General features: G+C 46.0%; 2 protein-coding genes across 5 annotated transcripts in view; one reads left to right on the top strand and one right to left on the bottom strand.

Annotated features, from left to right (window-relative positions):
• Positions 1–3,899: 3,899 nt before the first annotated feature.
• LOC139588459 (histone H2B 5-like) lies at positions 3,900–23,478 on the bottom strand. 4 transcript variants are annotated; one of them, XM_071423861.1, is made up of 2 exons: positions 23,322–23,478; positions 3,900–8,487 (listed from the first exon to the last, which is right to left on the bottom strand). In XM_071423861.1, the coding sequence occupies exon 2, from the start codon at positions 8,453–8,455 to the stop codon at positions 8,075–8,077; it is 381 nt and encodes a 126-aa protein (XP_071279962.1). In that variant the 5' UTR covers positions 8,456–8,487; positions 23,322–23,478; the 3' UTR covers positions 3,900–8,074. The 4 variants fall into 4 exon arrangements, with proteins under 4 accessions (XP_071279962.1, XP_071279961.1, XP_071279959.1 ...); XM_071423860.1 differs by lacking the exon at positions 23,322–23,478 and adding an exon at positions 22,635–22,896; XM_071423858.1 differs by lacking the exon at positions 23,322–23,478 and adding an exon at positions 16,469–16,557.
• Positions 22,951–23,875, top strand: part of GRAMD4 (GRAM domain containing 4) — a 76,533-nt gene continuing 75,608 nt past the window's right edge. The window contains exon 1 of the mRNA XM_071423857.1: positions 22,951–23,221. Coding sequence (XP_071279958.1) covers positions 23,193–23,221 — 29 coding nt within the window. The 5' untranslated portion in view covers positions 22,951–23,192. The remainder of the gene's footprint in view (positions 23,222–23,875) is intronic.

Below are 23,875 nucleotides of genomic sequence, written 5' to 3'. Positions count from 1 at the left end.
CTGCTGCTGTGGAATTCAACAGGTGCATCTTTGATTGGTCCATGTTGGTTGTTTCTAATTAATGGCAAATCACAGTCAGCTGGCTCAGACTCTCTGAAAGACACGAGCTTTCCTTTCCTTTCCCCTGGTGAAATACTTTCTTCTATTCTTTTAGTAAGTTTTAATATATAATTTTCTTTTAACATAAGATTTATCATAAAATAATAAATCAGCCTTCTGAAACATGGAGTCGAGATTCTCATGTCTTCCCTGGTCCTGGGACCCCTGTGAACACCACCACACTCTACTGTGGATTTTCCACTTCAATCTGCAGTTGTTTGGTTCTAACCCAGGGCCAGAGTGCAAGTCAGCATAGGAGCAGTGTGGACTTAGTGTGAGTACAGTTGATGCAGCATTTGCAGGGTGTTTGTGGAAGAGATGGGAGGATCCTGCATCTCTGAAGTCAATACTTGTTGTTATTATATTGAAAGAGTTCTATTGTCATTACATTGCAAGGGTTCCATACTGCTAGAGTTTTGTACCTTCTTGATGTTTCTTGTAGGCAGCTCCTCTAGGCACTGACTCTTCCTTGTCCTCACAGTGGCCAACTGACTCCAGGTCCCACCAATCCACTCTTTTATAACACTCTTCTTATTTGCTACAGCTGTGGCCTGTTAACATCAAGCCTGCTCCTAATCTTTAGTAATTGGTTCAGCTGCAACTCTTTAGGGGATAAGATTACATTCTGTACCACCTTCATTTACCCACATTCATGTATCCCCCTACAAATACTCAGATGTGACTTTTTATTACCTTGATGACAGGAGAAATGAGTTGTGAGATACATGTTCATCCCAAAAAAAGCAACCTCCCAACAAAGCAACCATCTTCCTCTCAACGTGCTCAGGCAGCCCTCACTGTTGTAGGCCTCCTGCTTTGCTATAACTTAGTCATGCCTCAGAAAGCTTTGTGCAAGGGCAGGTTTTATTGGGATGGAGCATTTCAATAGCCTGTTTCCATCTGTGCCTGCAAGACCAGGCTTCCTTGAACCCCTTGAATACTATGGCAACCCAAACAAACCAAAAGCATACCAAAAAAAAAAATTCAATACCCTCACATTTCCTTCACTTCAGTGAAATTCAATGTGGTGCACTTATGTTCCCTCCTTTTTTGTTTTTTACCTCCAGTCAGTGTCAGGCAAAGATTGGACACTGGGTGCTTGTATCAGCTGCACTCGTAGCTCTCCCATCCAGAGTGAGTTTTTCAGAGGCAGGCATTGTATTCACCAGAATGTGTTGAGTCCATGGGGCAGGTTAGATCAGAAACATCTCCTGGTTTATTTGAAAAGTTGTGCTGGACATTCTTCTGAGTCTCGGCAAATAGGGCTTTACTTTGTATAAAGAACGCTTTCCACACCTGATTAGGAGGAGGTTTAATGCCCATGAATGGGAGCGGTGCCCAGAAGATGAGAGTTTTCCTGCCCCATGGCTGGATGTACCCAACAGACTGATGAGCAGCCACAGTGTAGCAAACTGAACACAAATCCCTATGGGAGGGTGACTTTGTGTCCTTATTGGCAGACAAGGCTATTTTACAGCAGCAGCACCCTCGTGAGATGTATCCAAGCTGTCTGACCAGCACACAGGATATGTGTGCCCAACTTTGCAATTGCTTTGAGCATGAGGGATGATGCCCTCATGTCTGCATCACATCTCCTGAGTTGCCCTTGAATTGGTGACATGTGCTGGCTCTGGATGTGCCTTTTGTACCTTTTCTGGTAGCAGCTACACCGTCCCTCCTGCTCCAGCCCTGGGAGTTAGCAGGATTCACTCCCTGTCCTTTATTTCCTGTATCCAAACCACAGCACACTGTGTGTGCTGGCATCTTGGTAAGCTCCTCAGAGAGTTCCACCAGCAGCTGTCAATCTTGCAGCAGTCACTTACAGTCCTTTTGGTCCCTTCTGGTGCGTCACACCCACCCATGGCCATTCCCTTCTCATTCCCACCAACCTTCCCATTTTTATTACTATTGGAATATTCTTTTATTTGAAGACAGTTAAATCTGTAAGAATTTTTTTCTGGATGAATTTCTGTTAGAGATTTTTTTTTTTTTTGCCAGGGGATGGAATTAGCATTATGGACATTAAAAAGCAGGAAATGGTGTATTTTTTTTTTAAATCAACTGCTTCAAGGGAGAAAATGACAAATGTTTTTGAGAACAGCTTTCCATTATATGAGAAAGGAGAAACTCCATTCCTCATTCTCATAACATCTGTGCTTATTAACCCTAACTATTTTAGAAACAAAACATCTCTTACATCTTTCATGTAATCCAGGGTAACAGAATCCACATAACCTTCAAAGCAAGTGCAGGAGCAGACAGAAAAGCAAGGTAAAAAACTTCCTTTTATGCTTGGATCTAAGCTCCATAGACCTAAGAAAACTGCCTGAAACTCTTTAGAGTTCATGTGTGTACAGACCAGCCCTTTGGTGCATCCAACCCAAAATCCTGTTTCCAGCTGTGGCTGTGACAGAACAGGCAAGAAAGACTGTGGGAATAGGACAGACACACACAGTTTCTTCCTTTCTATATTCTCTCAGCCTATAATAGCTCTCAGCATAGTTTATGTGTTTAGCAAGACTTAAAGACTTTTTCTCCCAGTAGTTTGTCCTTGAGCCAGTTCTAGCATCTTCAACAGCCATTGGCAAAGGCTCTACAGGTGGACTGCTCATTCCATGAAGGACTGCTCCTCTTAATTCAAACCTCACCCTCTCATCAGTTATTTTGATGTTCCTGAGTTCTTCTACTTGGTTCTGCCAACATTCATCTGGCACCTGAGTCCACTTAATGGTCTTTGAATAACCAGTCAGCAATTATTAGATAATAACTGGATAATTTAAAAAAAAAGTTATCTCCCAACATCCTGGAGAAGCATGACCATAGAGTTGTGCTCTACCTTTTATAACCTGGTTTGGGTCTTTGTGATACCTTGGTGTCAGCTCTGTTTTGAAAGTGCATGTGGGTGTTTCTCTGGAAAGGAGTCTGAAAATGGAAATCAGCACAGGTATTAAAATTTATTTCCTTGGAAATAAATACTTCAGATCAGCTAGTTGGTTTTTTTTTTCCCCCTCTAAATACTAATTTATCCAATTATGTTAAGCTTGTATTTTTTTAGAGACACTAGAAACACTTTTAGCTCTGATTGCTGTTATATGCCATGTCTGAAGTCTTGTTTCTCCAGCAGACAGTGTCCAGCATGGCCCATGCATTTCCCACTCCAGTGAATGCATTATGATGCTGATGTCCAGCAGGTAAGTGTTTCACTGGAGTGCATTTACCAACCATTCCTTAAAGGGAAGATCTTTTTCTTTCTGGGGTTTTCAAATGCTACATCTCATCCCATGGTTGTTGCCTATAAACGTCTCAGAGCCCAAGAAAAGATGTTTCTAGTGTTAGCAATTGTTAACTCAGACGAACAGAAATTCTGAATGTGCATAAAACACTTCCTTAGCCACAGGATCTCACGTTGTTCCGTCCAAACTGCTTCTGCTTGGGGGTAAATGATGGGTGCCAGGCAGAGCACACCCCAAGCAGGAGTGTGGCAAGGACAGATGGCAGGCTCAGCTCTGCCTGGGACAAGATCATTGGAAGGTTTGAGCAAAACCAGATGTTTATGTTGCACTGATGTTTGGTTGAGTGACAGCCCATGAGGACTCCAGTGGCAGCCTGTGGTATCCCTTCAGTGAGGGGCTCCTCTGGTTTTTGACTGACCCTCTGTCAGGATCAGCTGTGCTCCATCTCTGCTGGAAGGGTGGCTGCTGTCACCCCAGGCCTGGAGGAAATATCATGGAGAAAGAGAGATGCAGGGCTTGGGGGAACACTAGTGATAAGGCAGAAGCAAAGACACCCCAACAGCTGGGTACCATTGACTTCCAACAGGCTGGAAGTTACATTTTATTTAGACACTTAACAGAAAGCAGGTAATTAGCACTAAAGTCATAACCCAGCAGCAATTTAACATGGATCATACTTGATGTAACACTTATTGTCAGAAAAACTCTGTGTACATAAGCCCAAGAGATACCATGCATGGAGTAAGCATGAAAGATTGCTCCCCAGGTGGTGGTCCCAGGACACTCTCCAAGTTCTGTCACTAAGTGATTTTTATTATTCAGTTCCCATTCTTCTTTTCCCTGTAAACAATTTGATCTGGATGTAAACCCTCAGGAAATGCTGTGATGGAACAGAAGCTCAGGGCTATGCAGAGGCCATGCCAAACTCTACTCCAGGGGTGGCAGGACTTGGGGCTGCCTCTCACCAGAGTGAAGGGTGCACAGGCCACACAGCTCCACTGGGCAGGACTCTTTAGTGTCCCTTGTGGGGCACACAGCTGTGTCCAGGACAGGCACACATCCTCCACACCGGTTTTTGCTCATTTTCCCCAAGCTTGACTAAAAACCTGTCTGTCCTGAGCAGGAGCAAGCCTCCATGCTGGGGACACTCAGCTCCTCCATAGGTTGAACTCTGCTGTGAAAGGCAGATGGACTTTAGGTCCTTCTGGGGAAGCAGGGTGGAAAATCAGAAGTTCTATAGCAGCTTGTTTTCTCTTTAAATTGTACATGAAAACAAATAACAATAACAAATACAGTGATATCCTTGGGGTTAATATGAGGTTAGTATCAAGGCTGTATTACCTTTTTTATCTTCCTTTTCAACTTTCAATCTGTAGTTGATTTACTTTAATTGGCAAAACACAGGCATGGCCCAGAGATGCTTTTGGGACAGCAGAGGGGATCAGGTAGGGACAGTGGTGCTTGGCATATTATCTTCAATTTTAAAACATTTTCTCAATTCCAGAGCGGGAAATATGTATTCTTTAAAAGCACTGATCCTGTAGTGCAGAATCCATATTCTGCAGCAAACCTCCTTACCAGCAAACTGTGAAATATGTCACACCTCAGATTACTTAGAGGACAATCAATCCTTGAACTTTTAGACCACCTTCTGTTGCCTCTAATATTAAGGCTCAGCCCAAGCTTATCACATGCAAACTAATTCCCATTTAACCATGGTGGATGGTGCCCTGTACATTAACTTCCCAAATGCTCTCTGTGTCACTCCTAGCTTATACCAGCCTTGGCACAAATGTATGACAGAACAGAGCAGCCACCAGAACAGGGTTAAAACAAAGCTTGAAAGAAAGGAAAAAAAGAAAAAAGTTTTGTTTTAACATGGATCAGTTCCTCAGTCCTGTGCTTCACATTGTCAGGAGTGAGTGAAAAAAACCACAAAAAAAATGGACAGTGAAGAGCAAATGATGAATAAAAAGACAACCTAAACTATAAATGCATGGACATGATCAGTCTCAGTCACATGGTTTTAGACAATAAAAAAATCTTCTTTAAGCCTTCAAGTATTTTTGTAGCTTTAAATCACTGGTTCTCCTCTCTCTGAAACAATCTCCAAAAATGGAGAATGACAACAGTGGCAGAAGGAAATGGGACCAGTACTCTGAGTATGGAGCGAGCAGCTCCCATCTGAGTGCCCAGCCTCATTCCTGGCTCCCTGAGCTGCCCAGGAGATCCTGGAGGGCCAATACCTCATTTTATTTTCCTGATTTCTTGCAGCCCGTGGAGACTTAAGTGGGACTCTGCTCTGCTCAAAAGAGTGAGAGTTTAGAGGCTGTGCCAGGTGATCCTGGGAGATGTTTGTCCTAGCTCAAACACACTGCTTGGACTGGAGAGGGCTCATTCCACTCTGAATTCCTGCCTTCAAGAGAGCTCCCCACAGGGATGAATTCTGACCTGCAGCTCACAGGGACAGAAGAAGAAAGCTCCAGCAATGCCATCCAGCCCTTCACTGCCAAGAGCCTCCCTGATACATCATCCACTGCCTGGATTTCTTGTGGCACAGGTGTCAAGGATGGGGGCTCTGGGCTCACTGCAGGTACATGTTCATCTTTGGTATCTGATTCTGACTGTTTGACTGGAAACAGAAGGAAGTACTAAGCTGTCACCTGCAAAGTGTCCTGGCCAAGAGGCCCAGGTTACCAATGCCACTGACACTGAATACAGGTGCTGTTGCTGGGAGCTGCTCCTTGTGGGGGCTGGCACCCAGGGAGATGGGTTTGGTTCTTTCTGAGAGCTGTCAGCAGAGATTCCTGCTGGCACCAGGCTATGAGACACAGCTGTGTGGTATCACTGAGCAGTGTGGGAGGAAAGCCCCCTCTCAAGTGTGGGGTGCTCACAGCCAAAGCAGGGGTGTGTGAGCAGCCCACAAACAAACTGACCTTCACTCTTGCACAGAGAGCACATGAGACCCCAGGCTGCTCTTAGGCTTCTCAGCAGGGCTATGCCTCAGACCAGCTGGAAAAATGACTGCAATGAGAATCTTCTGGAGCTGCAGAGTCCTACAGCTCCAAAAGCAACATAAGTTTGCCAAAGGTCCCAATCACTCTCAAAGTGTAAAGAAACAGGATAGCGATAAAGGCAGGGGAAAGATAGAAATGTACTGCATGGCTATTATTTTGGGGCATGAATTTACATTTTAATTAAAAACAAGGTCCTGAAGCTTAGGGAGAATCTGCACCTAGTTCTGGATCCTATCTCCTTGCTGCTCCTTTTATTTACAGAGTAAGTTGCAGAAAGCTGTTGTTATTTTAGACATGAATATTTTTTATTTGAGTGTTACTGCCTACCAGAGGCTTTGATTTATTTTTTTAATGTTGGCTAATTTTGTGGTTTGAGTAGGAAGCTTCAACTTCACACCAGTTCTACACAGGCCCTTCTGCTATCCAGCAGCCTGGGCAAGATAAACCTGTAACCAAGATATTCCTCCCTTAACCTCTATGGCTTTTTCATGATTTTATTATTGCTCACCTTACTGTGGACTTTGAAAAGATATGGGGAGTATTTGAAGTAGTTTAAAACTATTTAATCTTTTAAATATCTGGGATGCAGGCAAGTGTCCCTATATATCCACCCAGCCCCAATTTTGCTTTTGCTTTCCAATTTCTGAATGAATTTGGGAGGGCAGGGCCAGGCGAGCTGCCTGCAGCGATCTCTGAGGGAAGGGAGCTTCCTCCCACCCCTCAAAATGCACTAACCACCTGTGCTCCCACACCAGATGCCTTCCCAAATCCTCAGTCCCTGCCCAAAACATCTGTGCTGTTTGTCCTGCACCACCCTATTGCTCACAGGAGAGGGGACCCCCATGGGCACCACCCCATCTTGCCCACACTTATGGTGGAAGAAAACACCCAGGCAGCATCAAGGCAGGAAAAGTCTCTGAAAAGCAGCAGAATTAGCAATGTCTTGCATGGCAAAGCAAGTCCTAAGGCAGGCAAAGCAGCAGCCAGGAAAGACAGAGACCCACTACCAACATCCCACCTTGTTCATCCCTCCACCTCAGCACAAGGTGGGAGGCAGTGGGCAGCTCCAGCACCCTCATCCTGCTCCATGGCTCATCCATCAGGAGCAAGGAGGAGGATTAGTGCTCGCTATCAACGTGGGCATCTGCCTGCCTGCCAGGCTTGCTCTTTAAAACAGGCTGTCAAGCACAGATAGCTGTTGAATCAATATGTGCCTGGTAGCTGTTGATGCCACTTCTGCCAGCACGGGGTGGGCTGAGGCACTGCACACCAGGAGGGATTCAGGCTCTGAGAGAGAGGATGCTGACTCCTCAGTACCCATATCAGATGACTGTGAGAAAGCAGTCAAACAGGAAGACTTCAGTGAGGGTGTCTCTGTGTCGCTGCTGCCAGTCCCCCCTCCCAGTGCCAAACAGGAATGTTTGCCAAGCACAGAGGAGACTGGATAAACCATGGCTGGTCAGTTCTTTGAATGAGATGTAAAAGCAGGGGCCTCCACTGCCAGCCTTGGCAGATCCTTCCCACATCCTGAGCAGATGATGAAAATCAGCTGACATCCAGATTGCTGTCTCCTCCTCCTCTGGGCAGCTTCTCGTGCCCATCCCCAGGCTGCAGATTGCTGTGGACAATAGCTGTGACCGTTCACCCAGACCATGGCTGCCTGCCTGTGCTGGCGTGGAGGGCCCTGCGCTCGATGGTGCCGCTGCAGAGGGGACAGGCACCCAGCTATTTGGAGCTGGTGTACTTGGTGACAGCCTTGGTGCCCTCGGACACGGCGTGCTTGGCCAGCTCGCCGGGCAGCAGCAGGCGCACGGCCGTCTGGATCTCGCGCGAGGTGATGGTGGAGCGCTTGTTGTAGTGCGCCAGGCGCGAGGCTTCCCCGGCAATGCGCTCAAAGATGTCGTTGACGAAGGAGTTCATGATGCCCATGGCCTTGGAGGAGATGCCCGTGTCGGGGTGCACCTGCTTCAGCACCTTGTAGACGTAGATGGAGTAGCTCTCTTTCCTGCTTTTGTGGCGCTTCTTGTCACCCTTCTTCTGGGTCTTTGTCACGGCTTTCTTGGAGCCCTTTTTGGGGGCCGAGGTTGACTTTGCTGGCTCCGGCATCCTGAGAGCTCTTTTGTTGTGTCTTGGAGATGCTTGGAGAGAAAATAAAAAAATTCTAATTATTTTTTGACCTTCTACAGAATAATTGTACTGCAAGGAGAGAGAGTCTGAGTTGGAGGCAAGTAACAGCTCAGAATCTGAGACGAACACCCCATGACCCTGCAAAAGCATTTTTGAACTGCCAGCATTTCTGAACTGCCAGCAAGAATTTCTCTGGTTGTGTATGGCTTTTTGTTGTTTTTGTTTAAATACCTACAACGCTGGCTTTGTCAACATCTCTGAACACAAGCCTAATTGGCATCTACTCAGTAAATATGAGATGGAGCCTGAACATCTTTCTGAGAACACTGCAGTTCCAAAGAAAACACTAACTGCAGTACGGATTAAATCAAATCTTGCTGGAATGGGCCCAAGACTGTTGCAAGGTATCACTGCAGGCACATGAGACTGGTCAAAATTATTTTACGTGGCTTACAATCTCCAACAAACTCTTTTTATTTGCATGTAGACAGAAGTTTACTTTGAGGGTGCTTGCATTTCTGTGGCTATTGTTTGACACCATGTTATCCAGTGAAATATAAAAAACAATACAGTTTTAAGCTGAGCTACAGGAATATATCAGTATTCACATTTGCTATCAAAAATACCAGAGAGTAGAAAAGCTTAGAGGAGGTGGCAGGAATCACCTGGCTGAGAAACAGAAATGTGGATAGGAGTCAAAAAGCAAAGTGCTTTCAGGCTACATGTTGATGGAAAAAATTATTTCCTGTTATTTGATACTTTTTGCTTTCAAGACAGCGAGCCTTTGCAGGACAGTTTACACCAAAGATGCCTGATCCTCTCTCTGAGTTTTTCTTCATTAGGTCACAACATGCAGAGCCATGACCTGCAGCTGACTGCTCTCATCCAGAAGTGCAGTAACAAAAAACCAGTATGTAAACCCATGAAAAAACTGTGTGCCACCCATACACTACAAATTTACATGTACTTTACTTCATGGGCCAAGGGGAATAACTGTGTTGCAACCTGGTAAATGCTTTTGTGTTTCAGACAACACTTCAAATCATCCCCTGAAAGACAAGGCTCCTCCAGGTTTTGTTGGAGGATGAGCTTACAGCATCACCCCAGGGCTTGGGTTTTATTGCTCTGCATCTCCTTTGAAGATGGCCTAGGAATTACAGTCTGCTGGCCAAGAGAGACTAGTAGAGAAAAAAGAGCTTCAGGGCTGCTGGCACATGGGAAATGGATAGAAGTAAACAGAAGAGAGAAAGCTGGGATGTAACATATGGTCTGCACACTCTGAGTATCAGAGCAGGACCTAAACAGTGCCTGTGCCAAGGCAATGGCTGCATGCTCAGCCCTGCCTCTCCTCCTTGGGAGAGAGGGAGTGGATGTCTGATTTCTCCATCTGCAATCACAGCCAGATGCAGCAGCACTGCTGCAAGCAAGCCCATACCAAGTTCTCAGTTGCTCCCTGTGGGAGGAGACACCTTTGATCCTGAGTCTGGATTGATGTGCCCACCCACACCTCAGTGGGTACCAGCTCCTGCTTCCAAATCCCCTCCATGGCTCCAAATCAGCCTGTGTGGTGCTGCCTGCAGCGAGCACCAGGGCTGGGCTCTGCTCTGGCAGCCCTTGGGCAAGGGCCAGCACTGGGCACTGCAGGCAGGGCTATTCCCAGCAATGCCAGGGCAGGCTGGCATTGCTTGGGATGCTGTGGAGTGGGGAAGAGAGGTCTCCACCACAGCCCTCCAAACACGCTCCTGTCTAGAAGCCAAAGTCAGCACCAGTGTCCTGAGAGCTGGGTTTCTGCTCCAGAACAGCAGTTCCTTCTCCAAAGACATGATTTTCATGTGATAAGTTTTTGACTCTGCCACCTCATGTCCTTTCTTAGTTTTTTCTGGCATTCTTCCCAGTGGTGGCATTTGGAATGGCAAGCGCTGAACTGCCCTGAAAGTTCTGGACACCCTTCAAAACTGACACCTGCCCACTTAAACACAACATTTTCTTCCTCTGGTGAAATCACAAGTTTTCTTCCTTTTCTTATCTATTTGGGAAACAATCTTGGGAAAAGAAATCCCCTGTTTGTAGACTTGAAAATATACCTTTTCAATGGAAAATTTTTTTCAGATTTTTCTACAGGAAGAAATAACTGTGCACTTGCTCCTTTTTCTTTTGAGCTCATTTCCTCATTGAAAAACACCACAACTGAAAAATGCAAACAAGTATTTCTTGAGCATTTCAGAAAGTATTTCCTTCTAAAATAAGTATTAATTCTTAAGTGCACTTCTACTGCAGCTTTAAAAAAAAATGAATAGAGAGCCCAACAGGCATCAGAGTGATTTCACAGGGCTCCAGAACAGATCACATCTACAGGACATCTCCATCCATTTGATCAGCCAACACCATTGGGTAGCACAGCCCAGATCTCACTCCCCTCCCATGCACGGCTGCAATGGGGGAAGCAATGATGCTGAAGTTCAGAGATCAGCACTTGTTGGGCTTGTACTTCTCTCCACCCATTTCTTTGCAGCTGACTGTTTAACAGGCAAATAACATCATCTTTGAAAACAGGTTCTGCTCTTTGTGGTTTATTTGGGCAGTGCCTAGCAGGCAGAGCCTGAGTGCATTTGCCAGGTGCTAAATAAATAATGTTCATAATGGTCAGCAGTATTACCAATCCTTCTGTCAACAGTGCAGTGCAACCCACAGCAGATGCTGCTCTGGTACAAAGACAGAACTAGTAGGATTATTCCCAAAGTGTCCTTGTGGAGAGTTTGTTGAGGAAAACAAAAACTGACCTTCAAAAGAATGGTTTCTTTTTATAAAAATAGTTGTATATCTTTGTTTCCTTAAGGGAAAAAAGTTAAAAAGAGAGAGAGAGTTGGAGAGAGAACCTGAAGAGGTTAACAATTATTGGCTTTTATTTTGGAAGTGTTGCCAGCATGACTGACTTCTCTACTGTGAGGCAGACCAAGCATTGGGTAGCTCAGAGAGGCTGTAAGATCTCCATCCTTAGAGATACTCAAAATCTAACTGGACACAGCTCTGGGAAACCCACAGTGGGTGACCCTGCTCTGAGCATGGACTGGAGTAGATGTGTGCCAGAGGCACCTCCAACCTCATCCATTCTGTGACTTTTGGAGACTGAAACTGGGTAGAACTTTATGAACACTTTATGAGCTGTGTTCCCTTGACTGACATCTCCCATGGGATACTGCAGCCTGAGATTCCCACATGGACTCCTAAGAAGAGATGGTGCTCATCCCCAGGTCCAGGCCACTGAGGTCCCTGGGATGCAGGGTATGGCCATGCAAGAGAAGGCACTTTCAAGCAGCACATTTGGAAAGTTTTAGGTTTTTGAGAAAAATCTCTGGGAACGTTTTTTTCTTTATGGCTTTGTATGCTCTGAGTTATCAGTGCTGGCAGTTTTTTCCTTCCTCAGAAAACCAACAACAAAACCAAGCACAGTAATTTTTCCAGCCAGTTCCAAGCAGCAGCCTGAGTCCTGCCAGAAACCAGAGCAGTGCCAGTGACAGATACATCTTCCTTTGTGCTGACACTCCTTTCTTCAGCATCATTAAAGGGAAAGCGAACGGAAAAACATATTCAAGGATACAAATCACCACAGTCTCTCAGATCTGAAATGGGAGAGGAGCCCTGCTGAGAAATCCCACGTGGAACCTGATGCTGTCTCCTATCCCCAGGCTTGATATATCAGTGGAGAGAGACAAGCAGGGAAGATTTTTGTTCATTTTTGGCCTTGCTGCTGAGTCTGTAGGACCAGTGCCAAGCTGCTGCCAGCAGCATGCATGGGTAACTGTGGGTGGGCTGTGAGCTGCCCTTTTGGACCTCTCCTCATGCAGAGGTGGAAACAGCACTTGGATTTTTTAAACTTTTTTTTTCTTTTTGAAAGCTGTCCTTGCTATGATGAGCTCTGGGGAATTCACTGTATATCCTCATGCCCATTTTGTAATTTCCCATTCAACCATAAAAGTTACATTTGTAGAATCAGCATTTTGTTCTTAGGAGGTTTTGGTGACAAATTAAGTATTTGTAGGAAAAAACTCAAGCTCTCATCATTTGGACACCTGAAATTCTGATATTTGTTAATCTTCTGATGTTCTACTTTAATCCTTCCTGCAGCAAATGAGAACCAATAGACAACTGCTGATAATTTTGCCCCTTAAATAAGAATGTTCTGTGCATTCTGTCCAATTATTGCCCCTTTCCTCATTTTCTCCTACTATATAAAAGAAAGAATACCTGGCTTTATTCCTGCATTCCAAGAAATACTAAATGAAATTTGCTGCTGCTTTTTGTTTAATTTTCTTTGAAACGCAAAGGGTAAAAAATTAGGGAATATTTCCACCAAAAAGAAAAGGCTTTCTAATGGATTCACCTGCTCTGAAATGCTTGTGAGATCTGGTAAATATAGTTTACAAATTACAATGTGTAATGACTGCAAATGACTGTTATTGGAAAAGAGAATTTCTGCAAACTGCAAATCCTCTTCCTTTTATTATGTACGGCCATCTACTATTATACAAGAACTTGTTCATCTGTCAGGTGTCATTATATAGTCATAGTTGAGAAAACAAACAATATTTGTGATTATCTGGTAGCAAGCTCTGCCTCAGGTATAAAGCAGAAGCATGATGAGTCATTGTGAGACATTGGTGATGTTGCCTCGTGCAAAAACTGATAGTTGTATTTTGGTCTGAAAAGAATTTTTCCCTTGGTATGTTGTCTAGCATGTGATGATGAGGTAATATTTGCTTTAAAGTAAGGAGGAGGAGAATTTCCTAAAATAAGGTAAACTAATCTGAAATGCTTGATTTCTTCCAGTGGTGGAGGGGTGCAGAAAACAGTTTTGAGATCCTAGGCTTCCTCCCAGGTAATCCAGTAACAGCACCAAGACCCCATCCTCAGTTCCACATGCTCCGCTGCACTTTGTATCTCTGCTCCTGTGAGGTTTTCATTTAATGGCTACCTGTCAAAATTGGATAGACACATGCAGTTTTCTAGTGAACAGAGGGCTGTGACTATAGGTTAAAAGTGAAGATGACCTCTACTCACTGACAAAGAAGGAAAATGCTACAAACTCAGTCCCTGACACAGACCCATGATGCTCACGTAGATTTTCAGATTTCTTTAGAACAAATACAAGCAGAACAGCGCACTGTGTCCGAGCTCTTTGACTGATTCTTATCTTGCTTGTCCTAACCCATTGCTTGGGAGTTCTCTACAGAATACTACAGAAATCTTTTCTGTTCTTTTCTATAATTTCAATTTAAGATTTTTAGAAAGCACATTTTTAATCACCAGTAACAGCTGTAATTTCTTGTGCTACTTCTGCCCAAGTTGCAAGTAATTCTCAAGGCTGTAGGGGTTTCAATCAGAGATTTTGTATTATTACCTACAAAGTAAGGAGCAGGGCCCTACATCAGAGCTCTCTGCAGAGAAGATACATTGAAGTTTTCAAGAAAATAAAATCTTACACATGAGTAAACTAGAGCAATAGAGAGACAATGTTGCAAGAAGAATGACTGTCAGGAGACTAAATACTGCATATCTTACACTGATTCAAAGAGTGTCTGAAGTCAATGGGGATTTAACATAGGTCTGAAAGCACCTATGTGAAATGTTTAGAGATGTTTAGCACCAACAGCTGACATTGATTTCCACTGGAATCCACTGGCTCATTACTTCACAAAAATCAGACCTCATATTTTATCAAGGTTTTGTTACTGCTAATAAAGGAGTATTTAAAAAAGCTTTATTATCTGTAAGAGTACTCATTGCATACTTGCGTTGAGATAGCTGTGATCTACATGCTTGAGCAAGTATCCAATAAATACAGAAAGAAGAATGACGTTTTCTGCGGATCCATACCTGTTAAATGTGTGTGGGGTACGCCCAGTACCAGCACCTGCTACAATTACACTGCAGTCAGCCTTTCCACAGAGGGTCAGGGTTTCTGAGAAACCTGTAGGAGTTAAATATGATGATCCTTGTGGGTCCCTTCCAACTTGGACCATTCAGTGATTCTGTGTTATCACAATCATCGCCAAGAAGCCCAACAGAGAACACAAGCAGGCTCACTTATTTCATGATGTTTTATCAATAACTCAAAACCTCACACATAAAATGCAGCATGAGCTTCCTCCCCAAGTTCTAGAATCATCAGGATTTTCTGCTTCTGCCATGAATCCTTTTCTCAAGCAACAGCCTTCTTTTCCCTTCATATCCCACTTGAACTCAACTGGACCCACTGAGAGCCAGCCTGTCAGCAGCCGCCCCGTGTCCAATTGCAGGGTTTAGCTCCCATCCTCAGACTAACTCAGCAAAATTGCTCTGGAGGCAGGGGGAGGTCAGAGCCTGCTCACCATGTGAGGGCAGCTGATGTCCAGCTGACCTGGGACAATCCTGCTGGGCAGAAGGAGCAAGGCATCACAGCAGCTCCACTGCTCACAAGCATCACAAGCTCTACATGTATTTTTGGTGGTTTGCAATGTACAGACTAGTGGAGATGGGTGTGAGCACCAAAATCATAGATGACTGGTGTCTGTAATACCAATGGAAGAAAGGTGCTTTACTTATTCCATGACACCCTATGCTATTGAAAATAAAAACTGCAGACTTGAAACTAATTGCTCTGTGCTGTATCAAAAATGAAAATCACTTGCTCTTTATCCACATAATTTCAATTTCTCTGGAAAAGAAGGAGAGCAAAACCTCACTAAATAACTCCTCCTTCAGTGGAACCATGGTCTCTAAACTAGTAATGACAATAAGCCTAAAGAACTGCTACCACATTTAAGTAAACTATTTTTATGCATTTTATGGAGTAATGGAGAATTATCAAAATTCTAGGCTATTTCCATAAGTGCTGCAAAAGGCATCCATTAAAAATGTGCTAATTCAGCCATTGAGCCAAAAATAGGAGAGAAGCTACAGCCCAACACCTGCAGGCCGTAGGGAGAGAGTGGGTGGGAGAGGGAGAAGAAGCTTCACCAAGAAATGAGAGCTGCTCTGAGTTAAGGTAGGAGTTATGTGGGAACCAATGCAGACACATGCAGCACCTCTTCCTCCTACATCCCCCACACCCAGGCTTTGGCAGGCTCCTGTAACCCTGTTCCAGCACCATGGATAATTGGTGTAGCAAAAAGAAACAAAAGCTGAGATTGTACCCCAAAATGTGTACTTTGGCCAAGCCACACTGACTGAGAACAATAATTTGGACATAAACCCATGCTGAAGTGGAAAGCTACGTGCCCATATTAGGCTGAAGACCAGGCCAAGGTCATAAGGGTTTCATGAGTGGTGTGATTGGTACATCACAATGCAGTGATCTACCTATGTAGTTACCACATATTCTCAATGCCATGGATAAAATAAACCCAGCAAAACCTTTTAACAACCTTCCAGGTATCTATATGGGTCTAGGGCATGTATGCTCAACAGACCTGGACCTCACCACCACCAAGTCTCCCCCGACATGGGGAGAAATGTCAGGCAAGGGCATGATGTGTGCAGCTGTAATCAATCATGACCAACATTCCTTCTAAATGAGTCTCTCACTTCAATCATCCCTTCCCAGCTACATTACTCACATTTCAGCAAGTCCTGAAAATGGTTTCAGAAAAAAATAGCAGAAAGCATGCAATCAAAAAGTCAGGGATATGTGAAAGCTGCTTTATAATGGTGGTAAAGCCTGGGAATACAGACTTTAAACACAGAAGGTGGGGCACCAGACAGCTATATCCAAAAGGACTGCATGCCATGTCACAAGCTAAAGGACAGCAAGTGACACAGCATCTGATTTCATTTCTACAGGATAGTGAAAATACTGTAATGTGTGTATTAATAATTAATTTGGCATGGTAAAAGCAATTTTACTGTAAAACAGAGATATATGACTATTACTGGTGCCTGCAGGGAAACAAAGATAAATGCCCTTCCCCAGATCATTCAATATCTGGAATGGGAACACGATCCAAGACTACTGACACTTTTTTCTGCTGCTGCCACCAGATCACATTACCACAGGCAGAGAGTCCTCTGAGCATTAGAGGTCATCTTCTGTAGGAAACAGGAAAATGGAGAATCTGTTAGATGGAAGGAGAGAAGCAGGGCTGGGACAGCCAGGTCTGGCAAAGCTCCCCTGAAGAGGCAAGCTGGCTTTTCTCCAGAAACAGATGGGGGCAAGCACTAAAGACACAAGAGTTATTGAAGGTAAAAGTAAACTCTGAAACAAGAACTGACAATAAACAGTTTTATAATGTTCATGAATAAATTTACACTGGAGATGAAAGGGATTTACACTTACATCCTTAGTTGGAACTGGGAGGATAAAGGCAAGGGAAGAGCAGAGAAAGACAAAGAAATCAATTCCTTCCATATTTCAAAGACAAAACCTGATATTATATAAATTCTAGGAAATGGCTCCAGCATAGCAAGTAACTGCTCTACATGAACCAGGCAACATTTTTTTATGGTGCTGTGCTACTGAAGAATTGTTATCAGAATGCACAGATGTCCTTCACTTTGTACTTCTCTTTCCTTTATTCTTTTATTTATTGTTCCTTCCTTCTTTTTCTCACATCCATTACAAGTGCCAGGAGGTTCAAAGCCCCAGCAGGTCTGCTGCCACCTGGTCCTGTCTCACATGTGGTATTCATACAGAGACTACCACAGTACTTTGAACAGCCACAGGGCTGAAAAACTGGCAGCCCTCCAGAAACTTTAAAAGAAATGGCTGTCAAGTTAGCCCATACCCAAATTCCACAGTGTACAAATTGCTTGTGAATAGTGTTTTGATTTACCTCTAATTTGTGATAGCATCATTATTGCATGAATTTAGTGTGGTAAATGTGCTGATGCAAGCGAAAAAACACCATCTCCCTTCCAGAGAAGTCAAGGTATAACTGGAGATACACCAATATTTACATCAGGCAAGGAAGCAAAGAACAATATGCTGAAGACTTGGTTGCAACCACTAGACCAGCAGTGAAGAAAATGGGGGCTGCTGGACAAAATGGCAGTGGTCCTGGATGGTCAGTAGCAATTGGAACAATTAAATGTAAAGTCCACTTTTCAAAACTCAGAAAGGCAGCAGGTTTAAAATGCCAGTGGAGTGTCATATTAGCTGTACAAGACTGTTATTTTTAACCTTCCTTGGCTCCATCCTCCCACATTCACTTTCCTCCTGAGCTTTCCACGCCCTTAGTTTCCCCACTGCCTTAGTCCAACAGCCTCCCAAGCTGTTTCTTCCTCCGATGAAGTGCTCACCCTTTGCTCTCCTCCCTCCCTGCTGGTGCCTCCCCAGCACACTCCCTGCACAGAGCTCATTAGTGCCTCTGCTTCCAGAAGCACATCTTTGCAGGTGACTGCCAAGTCCTTTTCTTGACTTGTGTCCCAGTTATCAGGCAGCTGCAGTCGAAAAGGAGGATGACTGGAGCTGGGCTGAGGACCCACAGAGCAGGAGAGGAGATAATATGGGGTTATTATTCTGGCATGCAAGAAAGAGGAGGGTGGTACTGGAAGGTCCAGACAGCTGCAGCCTCCATATCTTCGGGGCAGAGCTGCTGCACTTGCAGTGCATTTTAAGACAAACACATCAAGAATGAAAACAGCCTATATTTACATTAGGTGTGGTCAGACAGCTCCTTCCTGACAGAAGGTTATCTGTCTCCCATCTTGTAGAACCTCACTTGTCACTCAGTCAATTTTCAGGTAACCCAGAAGACCCAAAGAGGACTCTGTCAATGGGGAAGCAGCTTCCCTTCCCTACACTCCCTTCTTTGATATTTACCAATGGTTCACTTCAGTCCTTTCAATTTTCCCCTTTCCTTCCTGTTCCTTGTTTCTACCTGCCTTTGTGACAGAGAAATGAGGAGACTCTTACCAAATGCCTTCCCTGGCCTCTCTTCACACTTGGTTTTATCTTTAAGTGCTGAGCTCAAGAATACCTCCCTTTCTGCCCTTCCCCTACGTCATTTCAAGAATTTCTTCAGAAAAAATGTCACAGGCTTTCTGCCCCAGCTTTATAGTGTAACTTAAGTCCTCTTTGTAACTCCCAACAACCTGGGGTGGCTCTGTTCTCCTACCCTTTCTTCCATTGCTTCCTGTACACACTACCTATTGCATTGCCACCTCTGTGTTCATTTATTGGTTTTATTTATTTATGTATTTATTTATGGTTTTCATTTCTACCTTGCAGTCTTCTCTCATGCAATATTTTCTGCTTGACAAATATCAGCCTACTTCATATGATCTCTCTCCCCACAAGTGACAGTCACAGAGGTTACACAAACAGGTTATAAGGAACAGAGATCTGATGTGCCCAAAGGCATGTCTGTCTTTCCTGACTCTAATATAGGTACTGCCTCTGACAAATTTTGCCCACTCTCATCCTTGACCATTGTGGCTAAAAGCCCACAGTTTCCCCCTCAGCACACACCACCTGCAGTGATTACTTGGGGGATGGTCCTCTGCCTTCAGCTGATGGATTTCAACTCTCCAGGTGACACATCTCATGTCACAGATATGTCCTCTGCAAATGGAAACTCTCTCTTCTGTGGTCCTCAGGTAAAGGTTATCTTTTAAAAAATAACACAGAAAATCTTGCTGCATTGGACCGCCTATGTACTTTCACCAAATTCAAGAAAAAACCCTCACCCTATTTTTATAGGAAGTTTTAAGGCTGGTTTGAAAGGTAATTCCTACTCCAAGAAGGTCGATGAAATAATATGACAAGGGTGGTGATTAAGTCTCACCACAAAGGAAAATGTTGAGCTGCTGTAGGTGGCACATAGAACCCCCCACTCTCTTTATGAGTCAGGTAAGCTGCCAGAAAGCGGAGGTGGAATCCGTGGGATGGAGCTGTTTTCATTCCAGCCAGTTAGTAGTAAGCTCTTTGAACAACACAGAAAAAAAGAAGTTTAAAGAATAAATTATATTTTTAAAAATGAAGACTCTCATCTAAATGGCAAAATTGAACAATTGCCCTTAATCCTCAATGATGGTGTTTGTAGTCAGTGACAGTCAAGGGAAAAAATTATTAAACAACTTTTCCCCCCACCCTCTGAGGTTAATGTAGCATTTTTGGATTATGCATCTACTCTTCCATCTCCCACCCAATGCATATGATCCTGCAGTCACAGCTCTCTCCTCTCCCTCTGGCTCCAGAAAAAAGGGAAGCTGACAAGCTGAAATCCCAGTCTCACCCCACACAGAACCCTTTCCAGAGGACGAGCTTAGCTCTGCTGAGGAGAAAGCATTTCTCAAACCACTTTTGTGCAGCTATTTCTTCCAATAGCTGCACAAAGTTGGCTTAACAAATGCATAAAACAAAACAATTGGGGAGAAAAAAGAAAAACATTTTGCATTTTGTGAGGTATTATTTTGGGTCACTCCAGCATCCAAGGGATATTTCAAAGATATGGCAGTGTCCCTCACTTAAAAACTAAGTCTTTTTATTTACCAAAAAAACCCCCAAAATTGAGAAATGTAAAAAGAATGTCATTAGGTTCTTGAGTTCAAGGGGCCTAAAGTCCTCCTCTGGTACTGTCAGTGGGAGCACAACACCTGCTCTGTTCACAGTGCAGCCTGAGCAAGAGGCTTTCTCAAGTACACATCTGAATTTAAGAACATTTCCCACATAGTTCTCCAGTCTACCCAATACATATGTTTGAGGATGGGCAGGAACAGTGTATTTCAGGTGCTAAGAAAGGGGTTAAATAGCATCAGACTCTCAGCATGAGTAATTTCTTGTTTTCAGCTGAAGAGTGAAAGATCTGGAGTGGAAATATAGGTATACATATATATACATAATATTAAAGTAAAATATATGTAAATGTAAGGGAGGAAAAGGACAGTGACCAGAGGAACAGCTTGGAGAAGAAATGTCAAGAGGAAGGTAGAGTTAGGCAATGGACAGAAGCGAGATGTCAGAAAGGAGAGAGAGAAGGAGAGGATTTAAAGAGAATGACACAGAGGGGAAAAAAAGAGATGTAAGAAGATATATGAAGGGGAACAAAAATGAGAGAAAATAAATGAGTTGACAAAAAAACCAGAGGAGGAAGATAAAGTAATGAGCACAATGTTTGGTAAGGCAGAAATACTTAAGTATAAATAAGACACAGAAAAGAGAAACTCATGAGAAGAGCCACAAGAAGAAAAAAAGACCTTGCACAGCAGAGATGGGAAATGAGCAGCAGGAAAAAAATCACTTGCTAGCACAGCACTTCTGAGAGTCACGGGTGAGAGGTGCTGCTGTCCCAACAAGGGACAGAGGCAAACCCTAGGAAGTGACAGGCTAAACCCAAGGAGAACAAAGGACAACACTGGGAGAAGGTAATGATACCCTTGTACTAGGTTGCTGCCTTTTGTCTGAAACAGAAGTCACAAAGGTCATTGAAATTGCTGCTTAAATCTTACATCTGATACTTGGAAAAAACCTCTTTCCCAATACAATCATTCTTCCTTCTCTCTCAATGCTGGATTAAACTAATTACTGTACACTCTACAGTTGTACCTCCCTGCTGGGGAAGTAAACCCCAGACACCATTCTGCTTAAAGTGGACCTTTGTCTCTGGCTCCCTTTGCCTATAGGGGCTTCTGTAGAAATCTTTCAGTAGATAAATTTCCTGCAGCTCCAAAATCATCATGCTGGATTTGGCTATCATTAGTAAAATGAGGAAAGAAAGAGGAAGGAAACAGGGGTAAGCACTCAGGAAGAAAAGCTTTTTTTTTTTGTTATTATAATTAGGAAATTTACCCAGTAGAGAGAGAGAAAGAAATTGCTGCCTGTAAATAAACTGTCATTCCTCTGAACATCAAATAATAGGAACAAGAGGGAGTGTGTGGGAAGTACATTCATATTATCAAATTCTTTCTGATATTTACCTGTTCAATATAATGAAAACATAATCAGGAAAATAACATATTGTAACACAAATACTATGGAGGCTATAGAGAAAAAACGCCAGGAAGATTGGTGCTCCCAGGGTAGCTCCAGTCTGAGAAACCAGAGCTTTATTAGTAGTAACAGGAGCAACATATGGAGATGAATGAAACCATGTTTGTAAATGTGATATGCAATTGCACACTCTCATTTGGCTTTCCTTTTTCACGATCTGACTCAGCCTCCACACTCCCCCACCTTTTGATTCATAAATTCTTGATATCAAAAAATGAAAGAGTTACAAAGCCTGCATGCAAAGGGCATGAGATGACGTGAAATACAAGGATGCTGGTGAGCACAGAACGTGCCATCAATCACCACCCTGCAAAGGGACAAATCTGCTGGAGACAAGCAGTGGAGACAGGGCCACCCTCTCAGGGGCTCGCTGGAGGACGCCGCGCAGCAAACCCCAGCTCATCTCCACTGCGCTAGAGGCGCATGCTGAGGTAGACAAATCTATTACAAAATTGTATAATATTGCTTATGCTGCACAGCAGCCACTCTGTTAGGCAGCCCCTGCATCACCAAACCCGTGAGACTGGAGGTGAGGGGAATGAAAAATAAAAGGGTTTCCTGTGGCGTATACTCCCCGCATTTTTTAAGCTATGGAAAAAAGATCAGGGTTAACCACAAGCAACACAAAACACAACAAACAGTGCATGAGCAATGGTTTACAGCCCTATACGCTCACTAAATAATTAACGACCTCGCAGAGTGTTGACACAGTGGGGGTCTGTACACAGGATAATCCCTTCCTTCCCCGGGGGCCCGGGCATCTCGGCATGTGTGCGGTCAGGCTGCAGAGGGCCAGCCCGGCCCGTGGGCACCGCTGCCCCACTGCGGGCAGTGCCGGCTGCGGCCCCAGCCCCGCCACGGCCGTGCCCGGCCCGGGCTTCGCCTTCGCCCCCGGTTAACCGGAGCGCACTGAGCTCCGGCGATACGACTCCCACCACGGCAGCAAAGCACTGGCAAGGCTGACACCGTTCCGGTGCATTCGCCAAGCCCGGGGAACGACGAAGCCCCGATTCTGCGGGGCTCAGGGTCGAGCACAAGGCAAGGCAGGGCAGGGCAGGGCTGGCCGCACACCGCATCGCGGCACGGCGGTGCTGCAGCCCTCACGCCGGGCAGCGCAGCCCCGCTGCGGACACTGCGGCGTGCGGTGCCCACCGCTGCCGCACGGCAGGCAGCCAGCGCAGGGGAGGGTCTTGCCTGCTGGGCGTCTGGACTCCTCCGCAGGCGAGCTCCGGGCGCCGGCGTGGCGCGGGGCAGGTGCGGGCGGCGGGGCCGGGGGGGCTGCTCGCTGCCGCTCCGCGCAGATCCGGCGGCCGCCGCGCCGGGTGGGCCGCGGGACCGGGACCCGCCTCCGGTCCCGACCGGGCTGCGACCGGCGGGGCACCTCGCTGTGCGCCGCCGCCGCTGCGGCCCGGGCCGTGCCGCACCGCCCATAGCCCGCCCGCCGGCTCCGCCCGCCCCCGCCTCTGCGGGCTCCCGCCGCGGGGCCGCCGGGGGCGGGGCGGGCGCGCAGCGCGGCCCCGGCGAGCGGCTCGGGCGCTGCGGCGGCGGCGGCGGCTGCGCGGGGCGCTCGGCACGGCCGCGGCGGCGGACGGGCACCTGCTGCCGCCTCGCCCGCAGCAGCGCCGCGCTCGCTTTGTCCGGGCTGAGCGGGCGCGCCCGGCCCCGGCCGCGCCCGGCCCCGCTCAGCACAGCGGCCGGCGGCTCTCGGGGCGTCGCCTGGCTCCGGCGGCCTGGGCACGGCGGGGAGCGTGAATGAGAGTTTGCTCCGATTTCCGAGCAGGGTGAGTGCCTCGCTGGCCGTCTCGGAGGCATTAATACTAATAATACTAATAATAGTAATACTAGTACTAATAATAATAATAATTTTTTGGGTGTCCATACCTTTACCCACTAGCCCGGCGCCACCTCCTTGGGACAGCGGGGCGCGGTGTCTCTCGCCACCCCCGGACGGGGACTCTTGGGAGGGGGTTGCTGTCCTTTGGTCCCTCCGCTCCCTTTTGTTCGGCTCTCCCGAGGCCGGGGGGAAGGGGCGGACCGGGAGGTTGCGGGACAGCCAACGGAGGTCTCGGCCGGTGGCCCGGCTGTCCGGGCGGTTGCGGCACGGCTGTCCCCGTGCGCGCAGGGGGTGCCCGGCTGCTCCCTCCCCGCTTCCCGGGCGGAGCAGTGGCCCTCGTCTCCTCCCCGCGCCCCTCCGGCACGGAGGAGCCGCCCTGGGCTGCGGGGACAGGCGGTGGCATCGCCGCCACCAGCCAGAAGGCACCGGCTGTAGTAAACACAGCGCATGGGGCGGCGGTGAGCCCGGTAAAGGTCACATCCTTGTGTGCACACGCAGCCCGACCTCTCCGGGCTCCCCAGCTGCTGTCTCGGGGCCGCTGTGGTGGCTGCCGGTGGCGGTGGCTGGCAGAGCCGCGCTCCCGGCCCTTGGCTGGGCTCGG

The sequence above is a fragment of the Agelaius tricolor genome, unplaced genomic scaffold (genome assembly GCF_023055355.1).
Source record: "Agelaius tricolor isolate 1412-34295 unplaced genomic scaffold, bAgeTri1.0.p SCAF_3, whole genome shotgun sequence".
In the NCBI taxonomy this organism is placed as follows: Eukaryota; Metazoa; Chordata; class Aves; order Passeriformes; family Icteridae; genus Agelaius; species Agelaius tricolor.
Note: the sequence above shows the minus strand (reverse complement) of the source record. Positions and strands in the feature narration are given on the sequence as shown.